The sequence below is a fragment of the Balaenoptera acutorostrata genome, chromosome 8 (assembly GCF_949987535.1).
Source record: "Balaenoptera acutorostrata chromosome 8, mBalAcu1.1, whole genome shotgun sequence".
Taxonomy (NCBI): domain Eukaryota; kingdom Metazoa; phylum Chordata; class Mammalia; order Artiodactyla; family Balaenopteridae; genus Balaenoptera; species Balaenoptera acutorostrata.
The window spans coordinates 75,259,198-75,282,871 of NC_080071.1; the positions used below are offsets into that span (position 1 = coordinate 75,259,198).

The window sequence follows — 23,674 nt, forward strand, 5'->3', positions numbered from 1 at the left end:
AGGTTGGGATTATGCAGGGAGCCTAGAGCAGGGTTGTCTAGTCCCTGGTAACCCCAAATATCTCCCCCACTCCTCCTCCTTGGAGAAATCCAATGCCCACACCTAAACCAAGTCTGCTGGTTCACAGACAGGTGCCTCATCCAGAACAAACACCTGCCTCCTTGCACTGGCCTATTCCCACCCCTTTGCGTCAGCTTCCTACTCGCAAGGCTCCAAGACTTACCCAGAACAGAGAATGCAAGGGTGAGGGTCCAGCTCCCCCACCATCTTCAGGTCAGTCCTGGCTCTAATGGGGCCCTCCTTGACTCAGAAGGTCCCCTCCCTCCTGGCTACAGAGCCCTGGTCAGAAGCAATAGCCCCAGCTACCTGTGGGACACACAGTCAACTCCTGGACCAGGTCGGGGGAAATTCACTCTTTCAGTGCCTTTCCCAGCAAGCCCAGCCCTGCCCCTCTTGGGTGGCTCCTAAAACCTCACCTGAACTATTTGTCCTTTTAAGACTCAGGCCCTACTTTACCCTTCTCCCAAGGGCACAAGACAGCCAGGTGAGACCTCGGCCTAACTCGCTTGCCCCTTCACCTGGTCTTGGCTCCTGAGCCCCCCGACCGCTGTCCGGCGCTTTCCCGGCGGGGCTCTTTACCTCTCAGGTGAGCCGGGCTCTGCCGGCCACCCACCCCGCGCGGCGCCCTACCTGAAGCAGTAGCCGCCTGCTCTCGGCGCGGCCCGAGCCCCGGGGCTCCCGGCACTTGGGCGGCGCGGGGGCCGGGGGGCTCCCCGGGGCCTGGGGGCTGCAGGGAGGCCCGGGCTCCAGCGCCTCGCAGCACACCAAGCTCACGGTGCAGCCCATCCGGCCGGGGCGCCAGCCAGCCCCTCGCCCTGGCGTCCGCTCGGCCCAGGGAGCCTGCGACGTCGGGAGGGGGACGGCGACACCCCCAGCCCGTCCCCTCCCGGAGCCTCCTTGGCCCGCAGCTCCAGGAAGCGGGGGAGCACGGAGCCCGGCAAGGGGCGGTGACACGGGCGCGGACGCCCGGACGCAGCCAGTGAGGAGGGAGACCCGAGGGCGCGGTGGCGTGGGGAGGGGCGGCGCAGGGTCTCGGGACCGGGGCGGCGGACCGGCAGAGAGAGAGAGAGTGCGCCAGCGGACGCGACGGGAGAGGCAGGAAGCAGATAAGGAGAGATAATGAGGGAGAGACGGGGACACGGGGGACAGAGAGGGGGGACGCAGCCTCTGCACGCGGGAGACCAAGTCCCAGAGAAGGAGAGACAGACGGGCAGGCAGTCCCCATGGTAGGACAGAGCCAGGCTTGGGTACCGCGTGCTCCAGTGTTTACATGAGGTTCCTGGGGGGTTGTGAAACGGGTAGTCCTCGCAGATGCCTGCTCCTCTGTTCTCTGCCCCCAATACTAGCCCCTGGGAACCAACAGTGGAAAGACCCCAGCCTCAAGGAGACAAAGCACAGCCAGGGCGGGAGGGCCACAGTCTGCCTGGGCAACCCACCGGGCCACTTCCTGGACAGAGCATCTCACCAGTGCTTTCACTTTCAACCTTTCAGCGGTGAGTCCCAGAACTGGGGGGATGGCACTGGTGACCAGCACTCAACGGGACCCCTCAGAAGAGATGGGGAGGAGGAGGGAGACGTGAGGTGGGACCCTTGTCCTCCCCTCCACACCTGCACCACACTCCAACCAAGTGACAGTAAAGGTGGGACAGCCTCATAGCCTCTTTGTGCCACCTGGTGGCGATAAGGAAAAAGACAAGAGCAAGTGACCGTGATGAGAAGGGGAGAGAACTCGCAGAGCAACAATTGCCACTACCTCATCGGTGAGTCTGGGTCCCAGTCTGTGTTTGGCCAACAAGCGAACCTACCCCAGGTCTGCCTAAGAGGAACCATCCCCCATCTCACCATTGTGCCCTGGTGCCCTCCATCCTGCCTCTACCACTTCTGCCCCACTGTCTTCCGCTCCTCCTGCTCTGAGCAAGATTTCCCCCTCCTCCAGGGTGCTGGGCTGGGCATGAGTCACTTCCCAGGCAGCAAACTCTGGAAAAGGCTGTGCAGAGCCCTCAGTCACAAATGACAGGCTCAGGCTGCAGTGCTCTGCTTTCCATGCCCCAACCAGCCAGGCCTTCCCAGGTGAGTAGCAAGGAGACCCCTGGGTCTGGGGGTGGCCAGGAGCAAGGGCAGAGGAATCCTGGATAGAGATGAGGAAGGGGAGGAGGTCCATCTGGGTGTCTGTGGATTTCATAGATCATCTGAGCTAAAAGGAGCAGCAGAGACCCTCAGTCCAACCCCTTGGTCTACAGATGGGGAAATCCAGGCCCAAGAAAAGCGAAGGATGTGCCCCAGGTCACACAATGAGCCAGCAGCAGGGCCAGGATGGAGAACCAGGTCTCTTGACTCCCAGCACTGTGCTCCCTGAATGCCATTCCCCACCCACCCTCCCTTGTTTACCTTCGTTTCCTTCTCCCTTCCCCTCCTCTGTGTCCCAGCGCTCCTTCACTCCCACTCACTCCCAAATTCCAGCCACCACAGCATGGGAGGCAGGACACCTGGGTCTCCCACTCCATGCCTGTCTTTACTTCTGGCTCTCAGAACAAGCCCACGGGCCCTCAGGGACCACAGTATTCCTCTCTGAGCCCCGGGACCCACTGTGGGGGGAACAGGCTGAGATTCACTGGGGACAGAGCAGTGGGATTAAAACCCTGCTCCCTACACAGCCCCCCAGCATTCTGGCCCAGGCCCGACTCTGGGGCCTCGCCTTACTTCTGCCTCCTTTTCCTCAGAGAACACACATTTTCCATGCAGCTGGGGCCCAGGAAAGGATGAATGTGTGTCCCAGGGATGACGACTGCTCTGGCAAGGCCCCCTGGGGGGGAGGGGGTGACAGCCCCTCAGCCCAGCGTCCACATGGCTTGCACACATGCGCACTAGCAGGGCTGCTCACAGCCAGTCAGGGCTGAGAGCATGAGCCCTGCAGGCACAGGGACCTGAGTTCCAATTCTAGCTTCACCACTTAGAACTTTGTGACATTGGAAAAAACACTTACCCTCTCTAAGCCCCCCTCTCTTGGTATAAAATGGAGTTAATAACCTCCCAGGGTTATTATGGGGACTGAATAAGACAAGGATGTCAGGCACAGGACACAGGGCCTGGCACCCAGGAACGGCTCCATAGGTGGGGACCACACCGTCATCCTCCCGCCCTGCCTTACAAGAAAGAGCTGGGTCTTCTCCTACCAGTGAACTCGCTGTGTGACCCTAGAGACGTCACATTGTTTCTCTTGGCTCTGATTCTTCCTTTGTATAAGGAGAGAGCTGGGCAGCTGAAGCCAGAGGCTCCTTCTTGGACTCTAGACCCGCAAGGAATCACGTCATTTCCAAATACTCATGGCAGAAGAAGGGGCTGTCTTCAAGATGACCAGTGACCTGAAGGGTGAGTGTGTCCTGAGAGAGTTTCTGGGACCGAAATGGGGGAGAGGTGAGGGGTCTTGAGAGCCTTTCCTTCAGAGCCCTCACCATCTGAGGTCTGATGTCCACCATCCTCCCCACAGCTGTCATCTCTGCCATCCTCCAGGGCTATGGGCGTGGGCGGCAGCCGGTGACAGACGCCAGTGCTGAACTGCACAGACTCTGTGGCTGCCTGGAGCAACTGCTGCAGGTAGGGCCCTCCCCTCCCCCCCGTCTCTCCCATCTCTCCAGGTCCCAGTAACCAATAACCGAACGGGCTTTCCCAGATCCTGAGGGAAGAGCCACTGCCTCTCTTCATTACCACGCACTACCTCATCTCTGTCAATCGGCAAACCCTTCCTGACATCTAACCTCACTCTTGGAGGCTGTCACTGTAGCCTGGGAAGTGAGGTGGGACAAGACTGGGGCAGGGTTGGGTGGGGCTGGGGGCAGTCACCCTGCTCCAAAAACAAAAGTTTCAGAGGCACAGATGTCCTCGGGCTGGCCTTCCTCGCTTCTGGTTAGAGCCCCAGTCATCACTATCACTAGCTTTTATTGAGCACGTATTATGTGCCCAGCTAAACCCTTTACGTGCCCATCTTGTTTAATTTTCCTTCTAACCCCCTGAGGTGCTTGATGACCAGCCCATCCCCCACACACACACACATACCCTTCCTACTTCTCTGACGATGTGCATGTACATGTGTGGTGTGAGTGTGCATGTATGTGAGGTTTGTGTGTGTGTGGTGTATGTTGTGTGCCTGTGTGGTCTCCTGCCAGTCTGCCCCTCATGTGCTGCACTCCAATCACACCGGCCTCCTTGATCTTCCTAAAGCACAGCAGAAAAGCACCTACCTCAGGGCCTTTGCACTTGCTATTCCCTCTGCCTGGAATGCTCTTCACCCAGAAATTTGGATGGAACCCTTTCTCGTTTCCTTCAGATCTGGACTTGAATAGAGCCTCCTCAGTGAGGCTTTCTCTAGCCACCCTAATCTACATTTTTAACACACACACCACACATACACACCACACACTCACACACGCCACACACATCTCACACATGAATGCACACACCATGCGCTTTCCACTCCCTTTCCCCGCTTTATTTTTCTCCTTATCAGTCAGCGCAATCTAACATACTATATGTTTTGCTTATTCCGATTGTTCATTGCTGTATCCCCAGGGCTTAAAACAGGGCCCAGCACATAGTAAGTGCTCAATAAGTATTTCTGGAATGAATGAATGAATGAGAACACTGAAAGCTCAAAGAGGTCAAGCAGCTTGCTCCTGGTCACACAGCCAGTAGGGGCAGACCAGGACCTGAAGTGGGCCTGTCTGCACGAGCCCTTTCCGCTATACTGCTCAGCGTGCTGGAACACAGAGTGTTCTGGGAGGGAACATTTCCACACTTTCCTTTCCCTCATCTTGCTCCCAGTTTGACCAGAAAGAGCAGAAGAGCTTCCTGAGGCCTCGGAAGGATTACTGGGACTTCCTCTGCACGGCCCTGTGGCAGCAGCGGGGGGACACGGAGCCAGTCCTCTTTGTCCACTCACAGGACAAGGTATCCAGGGCCAGGTGGCAGGGGGGCTGGCCTCGGTGCGATGGGGTCCTGCCCCCAGGTCCTTGACGAGGATGGCTCGGTGGCCGGAGGGGACACCGGCCTGCCCGAGGCTCCTTTCTCACCCATCCCAGCTCCACTGACCATAGCCCCCCTCACCTGGTCCTCACCTGTTGTTAGCCCTGCCCTCACACCCCTCCGGTCACCCCCTTTCCTCCCACAGCCTTAAGTCCCAGGACACTCTTTCTCATGCACCACTCATTCTAGCTTTTCTCCCTCTGTGCTGGCTGCGTTCCCTCTGTCCTAATACCACCATGCCCCCACTTGTCGTCTGTGTGCTGTGCAGTTGAAGACCCCGCTGGGAAAAGGCCGAGCCTTCATCCGCTTCTGTCTTGCCCACGGACAGCTGGCCGAGTCCCTGCAGCTCTGCCTCCTGAATCCAGAGCTAACCAGGTGGGGCTACTGATACCATCCGAGCCCGTGGCCCTCCTTCGGGAAGATTCCTCATTACCCCTAGAAGGGTGGTTTGATATGAAAGATGACTAAAATAAGGGTCATAAAGGGAAAGCCAAGGAAGAAAGGGCAAAGGGGAGGTTAGAACCCCAGTCCCGGTAGCATCATGATGCTTGGCCTCCTGGTCCGCAAGGACCATAACCCTGTCTGGGGAACCATCCCACCCTGGTGTGCAGTGGAGGTAGATTCTCTGAGGTCGGGGGTGGCAATAGCACCAGAACCAAAGGCCAAGGGTGCTGCTCCCTGTTAACACAGGGAGTGGTATGGCCCCCGGAGCCCTCTGGTGTGCCCTGAACTCCAGGAAGACATCCTGGATTCCCTCTATGCTCTCAACGAGGTGACCTTCGACTTGGACCTGCAACAGCCAGACTTGGATGGAGCCTGGCCCATGTTCTCAGAGTGAGTGGGGACAGCGTGGAGGGAAGCTTCTTTTCAAAGCCTGCTCCCATTACTACCACCCACCCAAACTAACCCCAAGCCCTCAACCCCCAGCCCCATCTTTTCCTCCCTCCCTTCTTACTCCCTGACTCCCGATTCTCCACCTCCCTAGCCTTCTGTTTTCCCAGTGTCATCTTAGGATGTCCCATGGTGCTGCACAGAAGACACACTCATTAAAGAGTTGTTGGATGGTTGGGGTAGACGGTTAGAAGGATGAATGGATGTTGGGATGTTGGAATGGAATGGAAGGACGGATGGAGGGTGGGATGCATGGGTGCATGGAGAGAAGGATGCATGCATGAGGGTGGAAGGGCAGGAAAGTGGGATGGGTGGTGGGATGAATGGGTGGTTGGAAAGATGGGGTATCCTGCATCTGAGGACCAAGATCACTGCTGGAGAGAGGTCCAGGGTCCCCCTGCTTCTTTCACTTTCAGGTCCCGCTGCTCCAATTCCAACTGGACCCAGGGAAGAAGACCCAGAAGGATCAAAGATTCCCCTAAGGAGGTGCCTCTTCCCAACCTTCACTCTAGTTGCCTCTTCTCTATCTCTGTTGGGACCCTCAGGTTGAGAAGTAACTGAGCCCTGACTCAGCTGGACAGAGAGGGAGAGGCCAACGTGTGGACCTGGGGCTAGGGAGCCACAGAAGCGAAGGCTCACATTCGTAAGGTGGTGAGGATATCAGGGAGAGAAGGGAACCACTGGCAGCACCTGCAGGCGCCACTGGGACCCCTGGGAGGAGGGAAGGTTGGGGAGGGTGACCGGAAGCTTCCAGGAAACAGCCCAGGGAAACAACCTCTGCTGGACAATTTGCAAACATCTCAGTTCAATTCAGGGAGCGATTGAAGAGCCAGATTGCCTGGCTGATATCCCAGCCCCATGCCTTACTAACCATAGTCCTTGGGCACGTAACTTGTCCTGCCTCACGGGGGCATCGTGAGGATGCACTGAGACAGCCCAGGTGCAGCACAGAGCAAGGCTCCTGCTATGTGCCCAATAAGCGGTAGCTTGGGGTTGTCATCTTTCCACAAGCCAGCTTGGCACCCCCGCCAGCTTCCAGGCCCCAGGTGTAGATACTGTGACGCAGTCTCTGACCTAAAGGAGTTCCAGGTCTGCTGGGGAGACAGACCCCAAAGGAACGCATTGCAACACAAGTTAAGTGTAGTGATCAGACACGCCCAGGAACGTAGGAGAACAGAGAAGGCTTCTTGACAGAGGTGACTTTTAGGGGCTGTCTGTCTATTTAAGCTTTCACCACAACCCTATAAGGAAGTATTATTACTCCCATTTTACAGACCAGAAAACGGAAACACAGAGAAGTCAAGTTCAGGGGGGAAGATCAGAGGAGAGTGGTGGGAAGAACTAAGGGGAAATCAGATCGATGCAGAAGATGGAGATAAAGGAGGGAGAAGGATGCCAGCAAGAGGCGAGGAAGGAAAGGGCGTTGAGAAGCACTGCTCAGATCAAAGCCTGGGCCTTAGGTCACCTGGGGTGTTTTCAATATTCAGATTCCTGGGCCCTACCCCAGATCTGCTGAATCAGTATTTCCAGTGGGAGGACCAGGAATCCATATATTTAGCAAACCCACTGGATTAGGGCTGTGGCCTCTCCCATGCACCAGGTTGGTGAATTGGTGCTGAGAGGGATAACGGGTTTGCGGCTTCTCTGCAGATCTCACCCACATATGGAGACCCCACAGGAGGCCACCCAGAGGAGCCATATACCAGGCAAGCCAGTTCTCTGCAAGATGCACCCAGGGAAGACAGGTTGGCTGGACTCCCCAGGTCCCAGCAACACAAGCATCAGCCCCTCTTTTTGGAAAAGAAGAAAGAAGATCCCAGGAGGCTTGGGCCTCCCCAGAGCATGTGGGAACTAGAGGGGGAGGAGCTTCAGCAAAACCAGGAGAAAGGAGCTCCAAGGACGGGGATCTGCCTGGAGAACTCAACACCTAGCATCCAGGGACAGGGGAAGGGGGCCAAAGGGACTCTGAAGGAGGTGATAGGAACAGAGGCTGAGGGCAGGGGGGTTTTGCTGAGTGCAGAGGACCAGAGAACAATAGATGGGACTTATGAAGGGGAAGCAGAGAGGAGTCATATCCATAGGCTGCTGGCCTCCAGCCCCAAAGAGATGTTAGGGGATGCAGTGTCAGGGAGTCGTCAGGGCGGGAAAGTGCCCAGCATCCCGAGGGAGTTCTGGGTCCTTCAGGGCCTGGAAACAAAGGAAGGCTCCACCACGGAGAAGCCCCAAGAGCAAATAGGAGTGACCACTGCAACCAGGAGGGAGGAACAAGCAGAGATGGCCTTGCAGGATGTGGTCAAGGTGAGAGCAGTTGAGCTCTGTACCTGTCTCTGCTCCCTATCTCTAACCTAGCCCACAGGTGGGTGTCTTCAAGGATGGCCCAGGGCCATTCCAGCCCACAGTCCAATTTGCATTGGGCCACACCGGATCATTATGATCTGAGGATGCCTTTTGGAAGTTCTCCAGTTCATCACATGAAGAACACGCATTCTTCAGTTTACCACAATACCCACCTCTCCCTATTGCCTCACACCAGGCCCACTTTGTTCATCCTGCCCAGCCCCTGTAGGCATCTGAGTTTGTAATCCCCTCCCAACAGTTCTTCGGGGCAGTTGCTTGTTCTCAAGTTCCATAGCCCTCATTATTGGCAGGTTTCTTCCCAATATCTAAGTTCTGCTATTGCAGGCCCTACCTAATTGCTTCTGTAGATGTTTCTCTTCAAGGTCACCCAAACTGTTTTCAAGCCTTCCTTCAGCATCCTCCCTAGCCTGAGTCTTCCAGATCCTTGAGGTCTGTAACTTCCATCCTTTAGCGAAGGAGGAAATGGTGGCTCCAGGCTCACCCAGGGGCAGAGGCAAAGCACCACAGCTCCCAGCGCTGTCCCCAGTCCTGCTCTCCACCCAAGGGCTGTTTCACATGGCCTGGGGTCTCACGGGGGTGTTTGTCAGGTCAGGCCCCGGGCTGGGGTCTCTGCCCTCCTCCTTCAGCTTCCATTTCCCCTCCTTTTACCCTCTCCCTGCCCTCAGAGTCTCAGACATGGGCTCCAGAAAACCAAGGAGCAGGCCCAGCACCAGGAACAGCTGCTGAAGGAGCAGGAAGGGGAGCTGAAGGCACTGCAGGAACAGCTCAGCAGGTAACCTAGGCAACCACCAGTGCCACAGGGCATGGGAGCCAGGAGGCCAGGGGGGCAGGAGGCTCACGTTCACGGTCACGCCAGCAAGCATCTTCTGAGCACCTCCCGTGCACCAGGCCCTGTGCGGGCACAACTTTGGCATGCCGTGCATACAGGAAATTGTTCCCACTCTCAGGGTGCTCCTGCCCCCCTCCCCTCCCCTCCCCTTTGCCAGCCCCCTCCCTCGCTGGCCTCCCTCAATAGCCCCAGGAGAGGTCTATGCGTCCCATCCCTCCCTTCCCTCCCGCACTCACCTTTGCGCCTTTCTGCTGCCTCTTCTGGGCTCCCCTCTCTCTTTTCCGTCCACACAGCCTCCCTCTCCCACCACACTCCTGCCCCACTATCTCTCTCAGTCTCCCTCTTTGCCTCTTATTTTCCTGTTCCCTATTGTACAGTCGCTCTTTCACCCTCTTGGTTACAGTAATCATAACTATCATCACTGAGCACTTACTATGTCCCTGGCACTGTTCCAGGTGCTTCCTGGTAACAATCTCAGGAGATTGGTCCTCCAAGAACACCCATTTTATAGATGCGACGGCTAAGGCTCAAAGACCCACCTAACTCACCCAACATCAGCTGGTTAGTAGAGGAGCTGAGATCCAGACCCTACAACTGACTCCAGAACCAGTGGGCCTACAAGCTGCCCCGTCAGCCAGTATCCCCAGTGCTGGTGTCTCAGTCTCCTGTCTCTCCCCTCAGCCCCTCTCAGCATCTGGCATCTTCATCCTCCCACCATCACATTCACCTCAAGGGTCCAAAGTGCATGTTTTGTCTCTACGTTCCCCCTCAGTCTCTCCGTGTCTCAGTTTCTTTGTCATAATTTATTTTTAAAGAAATTATGACACCATGCAAAGATCTTCCTTGGTCTGACTCAGTCTCTCTGTGTGTCTCTCCTTTGGTCTCCACGTGCCTCAGTCTGCCCACCTGCCTGGTCTCTCCCGCTTGACTGACACCTGCCCTGACCCCCAGGGGAGCCTGCAAAACTGTGATTCAGACTGAATCACAGAGCTGTCTATTGCCTGCTTAATAGGCTGAGAGAGGCCCGGGGGCCCAGGAGCCAACCTCAAAAGGCCCCTGGGAACTCCTCCCACCAGACTCGCAGCTGAGTCCTGTGGTTTGGTCAGCAAAGAATCCCATGATTCAGGCCCTAAGTGAGTGCAGGGGCCTTGCCCACTCAAGGCCATCTCTGGGGATCAAGACAGGCTGGAGGGAGAAGCCAGGAGGCTCCAGGGAGACTGCCCAGCCCCAGGCTGCTCCCTGAGGCTGGGGGAGCCCTTGTTTCACAGACCCCTGTCCTGCCCCCGTCATCCCGTCCATCATTCGGTCATTCCACAAACACTCGGAGCCAGACCTGTTCTCTGTGCTGAAATACTCTCATGGACAAAACAGATAAAATGCCTGCCCTTTTGGAGCTTACATGCCAGTGGGAGAGGCAGTTGATAAATACAAGCAAGTAAAATACATAGGATGCAGATTGTGATAAGTTCTAAGAAGAAAAAAGTAAAGCAGGGAAGGGGAATGGGAAGTGTCAGAGGTGACATTTTAGATGAGGTGGCATGGCTAAGGGGGCCTCCCTGGAAAGGTGACATTTGAGTCAAGACCTGAAGGAACTGAGGTCTGAGCCATTTGGATATGTGGTAGAGGAATGTTCCAGGCAGAGGGAATGGCGAGAGCAAAGGCTCTGCAGTGGGAATGGGCATGGCATCAAGGACGCCACTGTAGCCCCAGTGGAGTCAAGGAGGGGAAGGATGTAGGAAAAGGTCAGGTGGGTAACAGGAGACCCTAGCAGGTCATCAAAAGGACCTTGGCTTTGACTTGACTTTGAACCACTGAGAGTCCTGAGCAGAGGAGGGACGTGATGTGACTGTCTGCATGTTAAAAATATGTTTCTCTGCTTTAAAAAAACAATTCAGTGGTTTTTAGTGTATTCACAAAGTTGTGCATCCATCACCACCATCAATTTTAGAATATTTTTATCACCCCAAAGAGAAACCCTATACTCATTAGCAGTCACTGCCCATCTCTCCGCAACCCTCCAGCCCTAGGCAACTGCTAATCTGCCTTCTGTCTGTGTGGATGTGCCTATTCTGGGCTGACATGTACTTCAAGGACTCACGCCCGCTGCTCCGTGGAGCTGGTCCGTAGGCTAGCAGGGGTGGAAGCGAGGAGACCGATGAGAAAGGGGAGCTGGGATGCACTGGTGGCAATGGAGGTGTGAAGGAGCCGCTGGATCCTGGATCCAACGTGAGGTCGGGCTTCCCGAGGGATGGGTGTGGGGTGTGAGAGAAAGACGGAAGTCAAGAATGACTCCGAGTCTTCGGCCTGACCGACTGGAAAGGTAGAGTCACTGTGTGGCAGAGCAGGTTGGCAGGGAAGGCTCAGGCATTGGGTTAGGAGCCTGCTAAGTTCAAGACCCCTGTTAGACTCTAAGTGGATCCTTGGGTGGGTGGCTGAGTGTGGAGTTGGGAAGAGAGGTTGGGCCGGGGGGACCCACCAGAGAGTCATCGGAATGCGGTGGTAAGTTACAGAAGCCCCTGAGGCCTGGACAAGAATGCGTCCCCTGCCTCCTGGGATCCAGGGAACTTAGACAAACCCCTCACCCATGGGAAAGGGGCCGTGGGCTTCGAGCTCATGACGGTATTTCACCACCAGTGAAGAGAAGGGCCACGGGGGCCCAGGCATTTAATGAACAATATTTACTGTGCCTCTGCTATGGCCACGTGGGGGGACAGAAGGGAACAGAACAGGCAATGTGTGCTCTCACAGACCTAGGGAGATGTAGGGAGACAGACAATAGATCAACAAATAGAAATACGATGTCAGGTGGTCATGGGCCCTGTGGGGACTAGAGAGAGAGAGAGACAGGAGAATCATCTAGAATTAGAGTCAGGGAAGCGCTGTCCGAGGAGGTGACATTTGAGCAGAAATCCCAACCACAGGAAGAGCTGGACCACGCAGGTATCTCGAGAGGAGTGCTCCAGGCAGGGGGACCGGCAGATGCAAAGGCCCAGGAGACATGAGCTTGGGGACAAGCAGGCCTGTGGCTGGAGCAGAGACTCCCACGTGGGGGAGGAGCAGAGGGCTCTCCTAGTCTGACTCGGGCTTCTGAAGGACTGCTCTGGCTGTGGTGTGGAGAATAGACTCAAGGTGGGCAGGGGTGCAGAGCCCCAGGCTAGACACAAAGGTGAGACACAGCAGGCCCCAGAGCAGACCAGCTGGGGGCTATAAAAATACACTTGGGCTTCTGATACCCACTCCCCGGCTGTCTGGCTGTGGGGCACTAGGACACTGAGCTTCCCTCTTCGGTCTGAGGTCCCTGATTTGCAAAAGGAGATGGTTAGACCTCTTCCAGCTCAGATGATCTGTGAGACCATCTTTCCAAGCAAATGGGTTTCCTCTGCCCTCTGGGTTAGACCTCAAAGCAAAAGGGATTAGGACAGGTACAAGTGGAAGGTCCTCAGATGGGGAGTTAGGCAAACATCAAATCTTCCCCCCACCTTGGGTGGCAGCATTGAGCTCCTTGGAGGCATGCCACAGGACCATAAGGATCCATCCCTCTCTCCCACCTGCTACCCACTCAGCCCTGGTGCCACGAACCACCGGTGATCAGGGCCCCGCGTGGATGCAAGTGTGGAGACGCAAGAAGAGATTAGAGCTGGAAAGGCCTGCATTCAGATTTTTGCTCCCCTCACTTATCAAGCTGTGTGACCCTGGGCAAATGTTACTCCCTCTCTGAAGCTCTGTTTTCTTTCCTGTGAAATGATGATCATATCACCTGTCCCATAAATTTGTGAAAATTCAGTGAAACAAGGCTATAAAGCACTAAGCTCAGTGCCGGGCACCTAGTAGGTACTCAGTAGACTTTAATTCCTTTCATGTCCTCTCCTGCCCTAGGAGTGTCTGTCACCCCCATAAATACTTTAAATACTTAAAATGCTTCAGTGGCTTCCTTTGCACTGTGATCAAACTCCACTCCTTCTGGGGCCCCTGAGGGAGCCTGCCTACCTCCCACCTTGCCTTCTGCCTCCCCAGCCCTGCCCTTCACGGAACTACAGTGTCACTAGCCCTTCTTTCATTTCCTCAAACAAGCCATGTTCTTCCCAACTTGCAGAACTTTGCATGTGCCCTTGGCTGGCTTTACATGGCTGCCTCCTCGTCTTTCAGATCTGCTTAAATGTCGCCTTGTCTAAGAAGACTTCCTGAGCATCCCCTCAACTCTGCATCTTGCCCCCTCCTTTGTCACTGTCACACAGTTATCTTACTGGTTTATCACAAAGAAACACACTAACCGCAGTGGTCACGTTAGGGCCTGGCCACACCAGAGACCCTGGGATCCCTGGGCAAGTAAACTAGCTTAGGAAAATGAAATCCTAATACTAAGAAATGAAGAGGCTGAAGACTAGAATGTTCGTTAGAAGTCATGTCTCCCTAAGGCTGCAGGAACTGGCCTTTTTGGAATTTCGGTGGCTAGCTGTGTCAGTTTGATTTCATGGCCCACTCAGCTTTCCTCCCTGCAGCATGCTACATGGCAGAATTTTTAAAATTATAACTCAATTCATTGTCAAGCCTCCTCCCCTCAAACACACTCAGCCGGGGGCACAGGTACACACACGCGCGCATGCGCGAGAGAGAGAGAGCATCCAGAGGTCACAGGATGGGCACCACCGTTGCAACACCTACCCATCTGAGCATCTGAGCAACGGAGTAAGAGGCTGGGACCTGGGATTGGGACCTTTTTATTTCCAGTCCATTACATTTCTTGGGACCTTCTAGGAAGCCACTAAAGACAAAAAGAAGAGGCAAGAATAGAGCTGAGGAGTTTCCAAGCCCAAACTGAAACTGAAATTTAAGAAAGCCATATGTTTAAGATTACTTTTTTAAATTGAAGAGACAATGTAATGAAATTTTTCAAAATATTTTAAAGCCAAAAAGTCATTTCAAATCGTACACCACTTACTCCCTCTCCCCAAACACCACAAATGTTTTCAGCAGGCACAGCCCGTCCAGCCTGGGTTCCCAGACACCCACTTCCCCCCAGAGAGCTGCCAGGATTGTGAACATGCCTTTCCAGAAAATTACATTTTAAAATGGAAATGTTTTTAAAAAAAAAAGAAAGAAAAAGAAGGAAAACAAATGAAAATGTTGGCTTGTTCCCTCTAAAGGAACATGCAAGGCTAGGCCCTGTTTTCACTGCTCTGAACGGTTGATGAGGGGTCAGTCTATAGGTGTCAGGCCACACAGTGCCTGGTTCACTGTGGTGTGTGTGTGGTGGGGGTGGGTGTGTATGTGTTATGTACATGTGTGTGATGTGTGTTATGATGTGTGGTATGTGTGTGGTATGCGGTGTGTGGTGTGTGTGGTGTGTGTGTGCTGTGTTGTGAATGTACGGTGTGGGTATGTTGTATGTGCTGTGTAGTGTGTGGTGTGTGTAGTGTGTGGTGTGTGTGCTGTGTTGTGAATGTACGGTGTGGGTATGTTGTATGTGCTGTGTAGTGTGTGGTGTGTGTAGTGTGTGTTGTGTGTGCTGTGTTGTGAATGTACGGTGTGGGTATGTTGTATGTGCTGTGTAGTGTGTGGTGTGTGTAGTGTGTGTTGTGTGTGCTGTGTTGTGAATGTACGGTGTGGGTATGTTGTATGTGCTGTGTAGTGTGTGGTGTGTGTAGTGTGTGGTGTGTGTGCTGTGTTGTGAATGTACGGTGTGGGTATGTTGTGTGTGGTGTGTGTAGTGTGTGGTGTGTGTGCTGTGTTGTGAATGTACGGTGTGGGTATGTTGTATGTGCTGTGTAGTGTGTGGTGTGTGTAGTGTGTGGTGTGTGTGCTGTGTTGTGAATGTACGGTGTGTGGTATGCGTGTGTGTGTGCTCACTTCAGCTGCAGGGGGCATCACCAGCTTCCCTGGTGGGGCTCCCTGTCAGGCAGAGGCCCAGCCCAGCTCAGACACAGATGCTGCGCTTTTCCCTTCACAACTCAGTCTTCCTTCCGCGCCCAGGTGTCAGGAGGAGAGGGCCCGGCTGCAGGCGGAGCTGGAGCAGAAGCAACGGGAGGCCGAAAGGAAGGGTGCCGTGTATGAGGAGGAGCTTGGAGGGCAGCGGGACCTGGTCCGAGCCATGAAGAGGCGGGTGCTGGAGCTGATTCAGTAAGGGTGGGACACTGGGGAGGGGGTGCACAAGGGGGCATGGTACAGCAGCTCTGGACCTTTTGTATGTACTAACTCATTTTCTGCTTTCAGCCATCCCCTGCTGTTATTCCCATTTTTTTTTTTATAAATTTATTTATTTATTTTTGGCTGCGTTGGGTCTTCGTTGCTGCACACGGGCTTTCTCTACTTGTGACGAGCAGGGGCTACTCTTCGTTGCAGTGCGCGGGCTTCTCTTGTTGTAGAGCATGGGCTCTAGGCACACGGGCTTCAACAGTTGCAGCACGTGGACTCAGTAGTTGTGGCTCGCGGGCTCCAGAGCACAGGCTCAGTAGTTGTGGCTCGCGGGCTCCAGAGCGCAGGCTCAGTAGTTGTGGCTCGCGGGCTCCAGAGCGCAGGCTCAGTAGTTGTGGCGCACGGGCTTAGTTGCTCCGCAGCATCACATTGGCTTCTTTCACTTAGGAATATGCATTTAAGTTTCCTTCATGTCGTTTCTTTTCTTTTATTTATTTGTTTGTTTGTTTGTTTATTTTTGGCTGCATTGGGTCTTCGTTGCTGCGCGCGGGCTTCCTCTATTTGCGGCAAGCGGGGGCTACTCTTCACTGCGGTGCACGGGCTTCTCATTGCGGTGGCTTCTCTTGTTGCGGAGCACGGGCTCTAGGCGCTCGGGCTTCAGTAGTTGTGGCACGCGGGCTTCAACAGTTGTGACGCACGGGCTTATTTGCTCCGCGGCATATGGGATCTTCCCGAACCAGGGCTTGAACCTGTGTTCCCTGCATTGGCAGGCAGATTCTTAACCACTGAACCACGAGGGAAGTCCCTATTCCCATGTTATAGATGAGAAAACCGAGGGTCAGAGAGGCTGACTTGGCCACCAGGGACACACAGCATATAAGTTGCATAGAGTCCTCCGCCTCTAAGGCAAGCTACCCTCCAACCCCCACATACACACACACCAACCAAGGTTAGGAGAAGGGAAAGGAGCCCATAGGTTAACCGAGAGGTAATCGCATGTCCTACACCTGCCTGCCTACTGGACTTCCTCAGACAATTGGGCCTGTGGCCCATCTTGGGTCAGCTGTCCTGGCCTCCAGAGGCTGAGCTCACCAGGATTAATCCCAAACCACTAAGCTCACTGCAGGATGGATGAAATGTGTAAAACCTGCTTTCTACCCTTCAGTCTAGTGAGGAGATAATTCACAGATATACATTATACTTTCACCTCCTTCAGGAAATAGGAGACCATTGGACTCAGGTTCCATTAGAATTGGAAGGTTGCTGAGGGATCATCTAGGACTAAATCCTCTTGCACAAAATCCAAGTGATTAAAGATGAGAAAAGGGAGAGATCAGCCTGGAAAGAACAAAGAATTTAAGGAATAATCTCCTCTGAGGAGCTGTCAACCGGGAGGAAGCTAATAAAAAATTAGCTATGTATCTCACAAAAGAATTTAAGGTAGCTAACAATAAGACATATATATTGTGTATATGTGCATGCATATGTATATGTACACACACACACACACACACACACACACACACACACATATACATATAGTTAAAGAAAAACAGAAGATTTAATGAAAGATGAAAAATATATACTCCTGAAGTGTTAGGGTTAAAACTTAGGTCTGAACATCTTGATAGCAGGATGGAAAAGGGAAACACAGAAAGTTTCACTGTCCATTCAAAGCAGCAATACCAGTTCATCCAGAGAGACAAATGTTTTTCCTAGTGCTAAAGAAATTCATCACAAGGCCCCAAACCACATAACACAATGTTCCTCCCAGAAGCGTTGTGGAAGATATGGCCTTAAGGGAAAAAAAAAAAAAAGATGGAGCATGAAGGTTGACTTCTGTGTCAAGATGGTAGACTGACCACACGTTATCCAGTCTCCATCCTGAGATCTCACTAAAATGACTGTAAAAGAATAAAACATAAACAGAGAGAAAGGTGGAGGAGCCAACCACAAATGAGAGATTTCAGCTAATTTCCAGAAGCCAGAAAACAGATGGAAAAGTGGTTACTGGATTTAGCCCAAGTTAGAACTTCAGGGCCCAGAGACACCAAGAACACAGATGGCAGAAGTGAGATGAGGGGCAAAAATCAGGAAAATTAACTGATAAGGTCATTAGAAAAGCAGTGTACAACCCGTGCTTTCTGCCTGCCTCCCCCACTGCAGAACATCTAACAGTGAGGGGCCTATCACCCAGGCAAATAACTAAAAGGTCTTTCTCTAAAGAATGCCCCAAATAAAAGAGCAGAGTCTTCTGGCATTTGAGAGTCTGGAGTGGCAGGTAGCTCCCTGCCCAATCTCTCCTAAAGGGACGCTACGAGTCAATCATCCCCTTCTACTCCCTGGAGCTCTAGCAGCTTTTATCGCCTCTTTCTTAAACATGAAATGACAACCAAGGATCCCCAGACATTTGAGGAGAGGCTAGAAAATAAAGGGGAATGACAAAGATAGACAAACAAACAAAAATGATCCACCTTCCATGATGCTGTGAAAAGCGACCATCAAAAGATGACAAACATTCTTGGAAATTAAAAATATGATCACTGAAATTACTTTTAATTCACTAGGATTAGAAGATAAAGATGATGCAGTCTCTCAGAAAGTAGAATAAAAGCACGGATAAATGAAGACATGAGAGAAATAGAGACATAGAGAATCAATCTAGGAGTTCTAATATCTTCTCCAACTGACAGGAATTCCAAAAAAGAAAAGAATAAAAAGGAGGTAGGGCTTCCCTGGTGGCGCAGTGGTTGAGAATCTGCCTGCCAATGCAGGGGACACGGGTTCGAGCCCTGGTCTGGGAAGATCCCACATGCCACAGAGCAACTGGGCCCGTGAGCCACAATTACTGAGCCTGCGCGTCTGGAGCCTGTGCTCCGCAACAAGAGAGGCCGCGATGGTGAGAGGCCCGCGCACGGCGATGAAGAGTGGTCCCCACTTGCCGCAACTAGAGAAAGCCCTCGCACAGAAACGAAGACTCAACACAGTCATAAATAAATAAATAAATAAAAGAACGTGAATTTCTTAAAAAAAAAAAAAAAAAAAGGAGGTGATTATCAGATAAAAATATGAGACACTTTCCCAGCTCTGATGGACATAGATCTTCAGATTTAAATATTTCACTGAGTGACCAGCACAATAAAGGAGAGGGGTGGGTGGTAAACTACATCTAGATACATCATTGTGAAATTTCAGTAAAACAAAGATAAGGAGAATATCCTAAAAGACAGGTCCACTTATAAAAGGAGTAGAACCCAACAAATGTTAAGACTCAATGGTGTAATCCTTTCAAGTTCTGAGAAAAACTGGCTTTTGCCCTAGAATTCTATATCTAGCCAAACTGTGAAGCAAGTGGGGAGGTGATAGAGGAAAGACATTTTTTCAGATAGACAGGTCACATAAAATTCACCTCCCACACAGCCTTTCTTAGGAAGTTAATTAAGGATGTGCTCCAAAAAACAAGGAAATAAACCAAGAATGGAGAAGATGCAGAATTCAGGGACTAGTAGCTCTAGCCCATGAGAGAAGAAAAGGGAATTCCCAAGATGACAAGGGGGCAGCAAGCCCAGGAAGCAGTCAGTTCAGGCTATAGCAGAAGTATTGAGGGCCCAGGAGGGAAGTCTCAAGGGAGAAGAGCATCAGAAGAATATCTGATATGATGAAGAATTAGGGGCATGGGGGATTAGGCTGTGTTAAAGGCAAGTCATGCAAAGAGCAAAGAAAGGCAATTAGAAAGTCCTAGAAAAACAAAAAATTTCCAAGAAGGGAAATGATATAGAACACATCTTAGCTTCAGTTGATGAAATATGCTTATATATTGTCTAATAATGTAAATACTATTCATTGATTTTTTTCAGTATTGGAATCAACCTAAAGGCAAAGCACAGAAAACAATCATAATTATAGAACAAACCTCACTGTTACCACCTAAACAATATTAAGTATAGAACAGAATCCAGTAGGAATTTCTGTGAAGATGGAAATGTCCTGATTTTGCCCTGTCCAATATGGTAGCTACTAGTCCCATGTAGCGATTGAGTACCTCAAATGTGGCTGGTGCAACTGAGGAACTGAAGTTTTAACTTTATTTAACTTTAATTAAGTTAAATATGCACCTGATATCACTTATATGTGGAATCTAAAAAATACAACAAACTAGTGAATAAAACAAAAAGAAGCAGACTAACAGATATAGACAACAAACTAGTGGATACCAGTGGGGAAAGGAAAGGGGGAAGGGACAATATAGGAGTAGGGGATTTTTTTTTTTTTTTTTTTGGCTGCGTTGGGTCTTCCTTGCTGCGTGCGTGCTTTCTCCAGTTGCGGTGAGCGGGGGCTACTCTTCATTGCGGTGCGTGGGCTTCTCATTGCGGTGGCTTCTCTTGTTGCGGAGCATGGGCTCTAGGCGCGCGGGCTTCGGTAGTTGGGGCACGAGGACTCAGTAGTTGTGGCTTTTGGGCTCTAGAGCGCAGGCTCAGTAGTTGTGGCGCACGGGCTTCATTGCTCTGCGGCATGTGGGAACTTCCCGGACCAGGGCTTGAACCCTTGTTCCCTGCATTGGCAGGCGGATTCTTAACCACTGCGCCACCAGGGAAGCCCATAGGAGATTTTTTTTTAAAGGGGGTTATTATGGGATTACATGAAATCATGTGTGTGAAACTTTTGAAAATTGTAAAGTACTGTAGAATTTAAAGAATCATTAAATTAAAACATTAATAAATAAAATAAAGAGTTAACTCTACATCTAAATAGCCACATGTGGCCAGTGGGTACCACATTGGATGTTGCAGGAATAGATAAGTTAGGAGGTTGAGAAGGAGGAGAGCTGAAGAGAAGGGATGCTGGCACCATCTTATTACAGAATGGCAGTCGTATGATGCTATCTGTAGTCCATAGAGTGAGTGAGAAATAAACGTGTGAGTATATTCTGTAAAATTCCAACGGTAACCAATAGAGGAACCAAAAATGGGGATATAACTGCACTGGGAGGAAGGAGGAGGAGTTACTGAGGATGGTAATAAATAACCCATATCCTCAAATGTTAAGACTTAATGGTGTAATGCTTTCAAGTTCTGAGAAAAGCTGGCTTTTGCCCTAGAATCCTATATCCAGCCGAACTAGGAAGCAAGTGAGGAGGTGACAGAGGAAAGACATTTTTTCAGATAGACAGGTCACATAAAATTCACCTCCCACACTGCCCTTCTTAGGAAGTTAATTAAGGATGTGCTCCTTGTGATATCAAGGAGCTCTATGGAAGATGTTCTTTCTTGATAAATCAAGGAGGAGGAATATGAGCATATTACTTAAATACGGAAGTAATATCAAGGAGAAAAAGCTAAAGGATGTAAGAAGTGGTTTGCCACTGAGTACGGGAAGGAGGTATATCTATTGCCTTTTGATATAAGTCCTTCTGTACTGTTCGATTTTTAAATCGTACGTGTGTATGTCATTTTGATAAAAATGTTGAACAACCCATATTCCTAAACATCTTTAAAAAAACAGTGAGGATAGTTTTGCAGGAGCATAAACATATGTAACTACATATGTTACATGTCTTTCTCCATCACTATGTCTCTTTCTTGGTCTCTCCATCTTTCTCCATATTTGTCTCCCTCTCTGTCTGTGTCTCTGTCCCTGTCTGTCTCTGCATCTTCTCCCCTGTGTCTTTCTCTCTCCCTCTACATTGATCTCCCTGTCTGCTTCTCTGTGTGTCTCTGTCTCCTTCTCCAACTCCCTGACTTCCTTTTTTTCTCTCTGAGTGCCTGTCTCTCTATCCCTCTTTGTCTCCCTCTCCATTTCTGTGTCTCTTTCTGCTCCACTGTCTCTCATCTCTTTTGGTTTCTTTATGTGTATATCTCTGTGTGACTCCCTCTCTGTCTCTCTCTTCTTTGTTTCTGTGTATCTCTTTCTCTCACTCTCCATCTCTCCATCTGTGCATTTCCATCTTTCTGTCTTCTGTGTGTGTGTGTGTGTGTGTGTGTGTGTGTGTGTGTGTGTGTGTGTGTACACCTCCACCCACCCATCAGAGAGAAGGATAACCTGTGGCAGAAGGTCCAGCATCTCTCTTCCTTGGCCCCTGGATGCTGTGTTGTCTGTAACAAGATCTTTGGTCGGCTGTCTCGGCGGTACCTGTGCAGGTAATGGGTGGGGTACAGAATCCTTCCTCTGGGACAACCCAGTTTCCACCAGCCCACAGCCCCCTGCCCACTCCAGGGAAGGGAGGGACACAGGAAATAGGCATTTATGAAAGGCCACTTAAAGCTGGCTACTCATTTTACCCGACACTTTGCAGAGACATGAACAAGAACAGTGGAAAGGGGGCAGACAAGGAATGGCATCTGGAAGATGGGACTGGGTAACCCTTCCACAAATAGACTGATTAATTGATCAGCTAATCTCATCTGGGAAGAGATTTCCTGTACAGAGGAATCTGCTTCCCTCACCTTGCCCTGGAAACACAGTGGCAGGACAAACAGCAAGAGAGAGGACAGTGGGCTGTCAGGAGAACCTGCCATTTGGAGTTAGAGGACCCTGGAGGGGTGGGGCATCGGGACCCCTTTTAGGAAAGGGGAGGCCTCCTGAGACAGACCCAGGGCCATTCTGCTGGGAGATGGGAAACACACAGATGGACACAAAGATGCTCGAACCCCATGACCCCCTCCCCCATACGCACCCACACGTACCCACTCTTCTGCTTCTGCTCCCCAGGCTCTGCGGAGGCCTGGTTTGCCATGCCTGCTCTGTGGATTTTAAGAAGAAGGAGTGCCACTGCCCACCCTGCTCCCAGAGGAGAGAAGCCCAGGTCCTCTGACTGAGACCCACCCACCCCACCTGATTGGCCGTCCCCTCGGCCCTTCCCAGCCCTCTGGTCTGACCAGTCCTGCCTTCTAGAAGTTGGCCATCTAAGGTGGACAGCACTTGAGTGGACAGACCGTGGTGTGGAGGATGGAAGGAGCCGGGCTGGCAGTCAGGAAAGAGGTTCTAACCCTGCATCTCCCACTGATGAGCTGGGTGACTTTGGCAAAGCTGTCAGGCTTTTTCCATAACATGAGGGAGTGGGCACCATCCTCTCTAAAGTCCCTGCAGGCTCAAAGTCCTTGTCCAAGAGTAAGGCCCAGTGGCCCTGACGTTTCTCCTCTGCACTCCCTTCTCAGCCAGCCCATCCTTCATGATACACGGGAGCTTCCTGTCTGCAGTCTGCTTCGGAGGTCTGCTTTCATTCTTAACAGCTTTCTTTAGGTACTATTAATGTATAATACACTTCACATAAACCTGATGAGTACAGTCTGATGAGTTTTGACTTTAATATACACCCTGAAGCCATCACCATATTCAAAATAATAGACACATCCGTCAGCCCAGTTTCCTTGTGCCCTTTGTCATCTCTCCCTCCCCCCACCTCTCCCCATCCCCGGGCAACCACTTACTTGCTTTCTGTCATTAGAGACTAGTTTGCATTTTCTAGAATTTTGTATAAATGGAATCGTACAATATATACTCCTTATTATCTGCCCTCTTTCATTTGGCATAATTATTTTATCATCTGTGTTGTAGCATATATCAAGTTCCTTTTTACTGTTGAGTAGTATTCCACTGCATGGATATACCCCAATTTATTTACACATTCACCTGTTGCTGATACTTGGGTTGTTTCCAATTCCAGGCTATTACAAATAAGTTTCCCATCTTCACCTGTGTACAAATCTTTGTATAGACATATACCTTTATTCCTCTTGGGTAAATGCCTAGGAAATGAAATGGCAAGGTGGTATCGTAGGTGTATGTTTAACTTTTAAGAAATGGCTGAGTTATTTCCCAAAGAGATTGTACGTTGTACCTTCCCACCAAGAGAGTGTGGGAGTCCCAGTTACTCCCCAGGGTGTCTGGTTTGATGGGCAGGAGGGGAGGCTTGAGCCTCTGCCCTTCCCTTCCAACCACTATGCTGACTTGATGGGTCCCAAGTTGTGAGCACCCAGAAGAAGGGGCTGATCTAGGTAACTCTCTATGCAGTGCTTACTCAGCTAGACTTTAATATTAAAGACAGTTGATGAGGACTTGTTTAGCTCCACGGTACAAGATCATATCCCCTGACTGCCCAAGAAGTCTTAACACGAATTATGGTCATTCAGTGGTCACCCAGTTGTGGTGCTTTTGACAACGCTGTTTCAGAAGAAGTGTGGGCCCCACTGTATGACAAGGAGATTAGCTGCCCTAGCTGGGCTCCAGGGCAGACTTTGTGGTCCCAAAGAGGCATGCATGCTGTCTCTGTCCCCTCTGCCTCACGCAGACTGCCAAAGCCTCTGCAGCGGTTGGGCAACCCTGTCAATCTGACCAGAGCCCATGGACCGCCTCTTGGGGTAGGGCCGCCCAGAGTTGCATCCCATT

General features: G+C 51.5%; 1 protein-coding gene across 6 annotated transcripts; it reads left to right on the top strand.

Moving 5' to 3' along the window:
* The first annotated feature begins 978 nt into the window (after positions 1-978).
* RUFY4 (RUN and FYVE domain containing 4) lies at positions 979-22,980 on the top strand. 6 transcript variants are annotated; one of them, XM_057551611.1, is made up of 16 exons: positions 979-1,039; positions 1,407-1,553; positions 1,746-1,820; positions 1,997-2,130; positions 3,305-3,429; positions 3,548-3,654; positions 4,879-5,004; positions 5,348-5,454; positions 5,770-5,913; positions 6,387-6,456; positions 7,621-8,268; positions 8,994-9,100; positions 15,128-15,274; positions 21,316-21,426; positions 21,998-22,091; positions 22,181-22,980. In XM_057551611.1, exons 5-16 carry the CDS (start codon positions 3,384-3,386, stop codon positions 22,193-22,195), a joined length of 1,722 nt encoding a protein of 573 aa, XP_057407594.1. In that variant the 5' UTR covers positions 979-1,039; positions 1,407-1,553; positions 1,746-1,820; positions 1,997-2,130; positions 3,305-3,383; the 3' UTR covers positions 22,196-22,980. The 6 variants fall into 6 exon arrangements, with proteins under 6 accessions (XP_057407594.1, XP_057407591.1, XP_057407592.1 ...); XM_057551608.1 differs by lacking the exon at positions 979-1,039 and adding an exon at positions 2,245-2,385 and having other exon boundaries at positions 1,119-1,553; XM_057551609.1 differs by lacking the exon at positions 979-1,039 and adding an exon at positions 2,301-2,385 and having other exon boundaries at positions 1,119-1,553.
* The last annotated feature ends 694 nt before the right edge of the window (positions 22,981-23,674 follow it).

Coding starts and splice junctions, on each gene's coding strand:
- RUFY4 (XM_057551611.1), top strand. CDS start 3,384: ATGGCAGAAGAAGGGGCTGTCTTCAAGATGACCAGTGACCTGAAGG. Junction 5,005..5,347: donor TTGTCCACTCACAGGACAAG/GTATCCAGGGCC, acceptor TGTGCTGTGCAG/TTGAAGACCCCGCTGGGAAA. Junction 5,914..6,386: donor GCCTGGCCCATGTTCTCAGA/GTGAGTGGGGAC, acceptor TTTCACTTTCAG/GTCCCGCTGCTCCAATTCCA.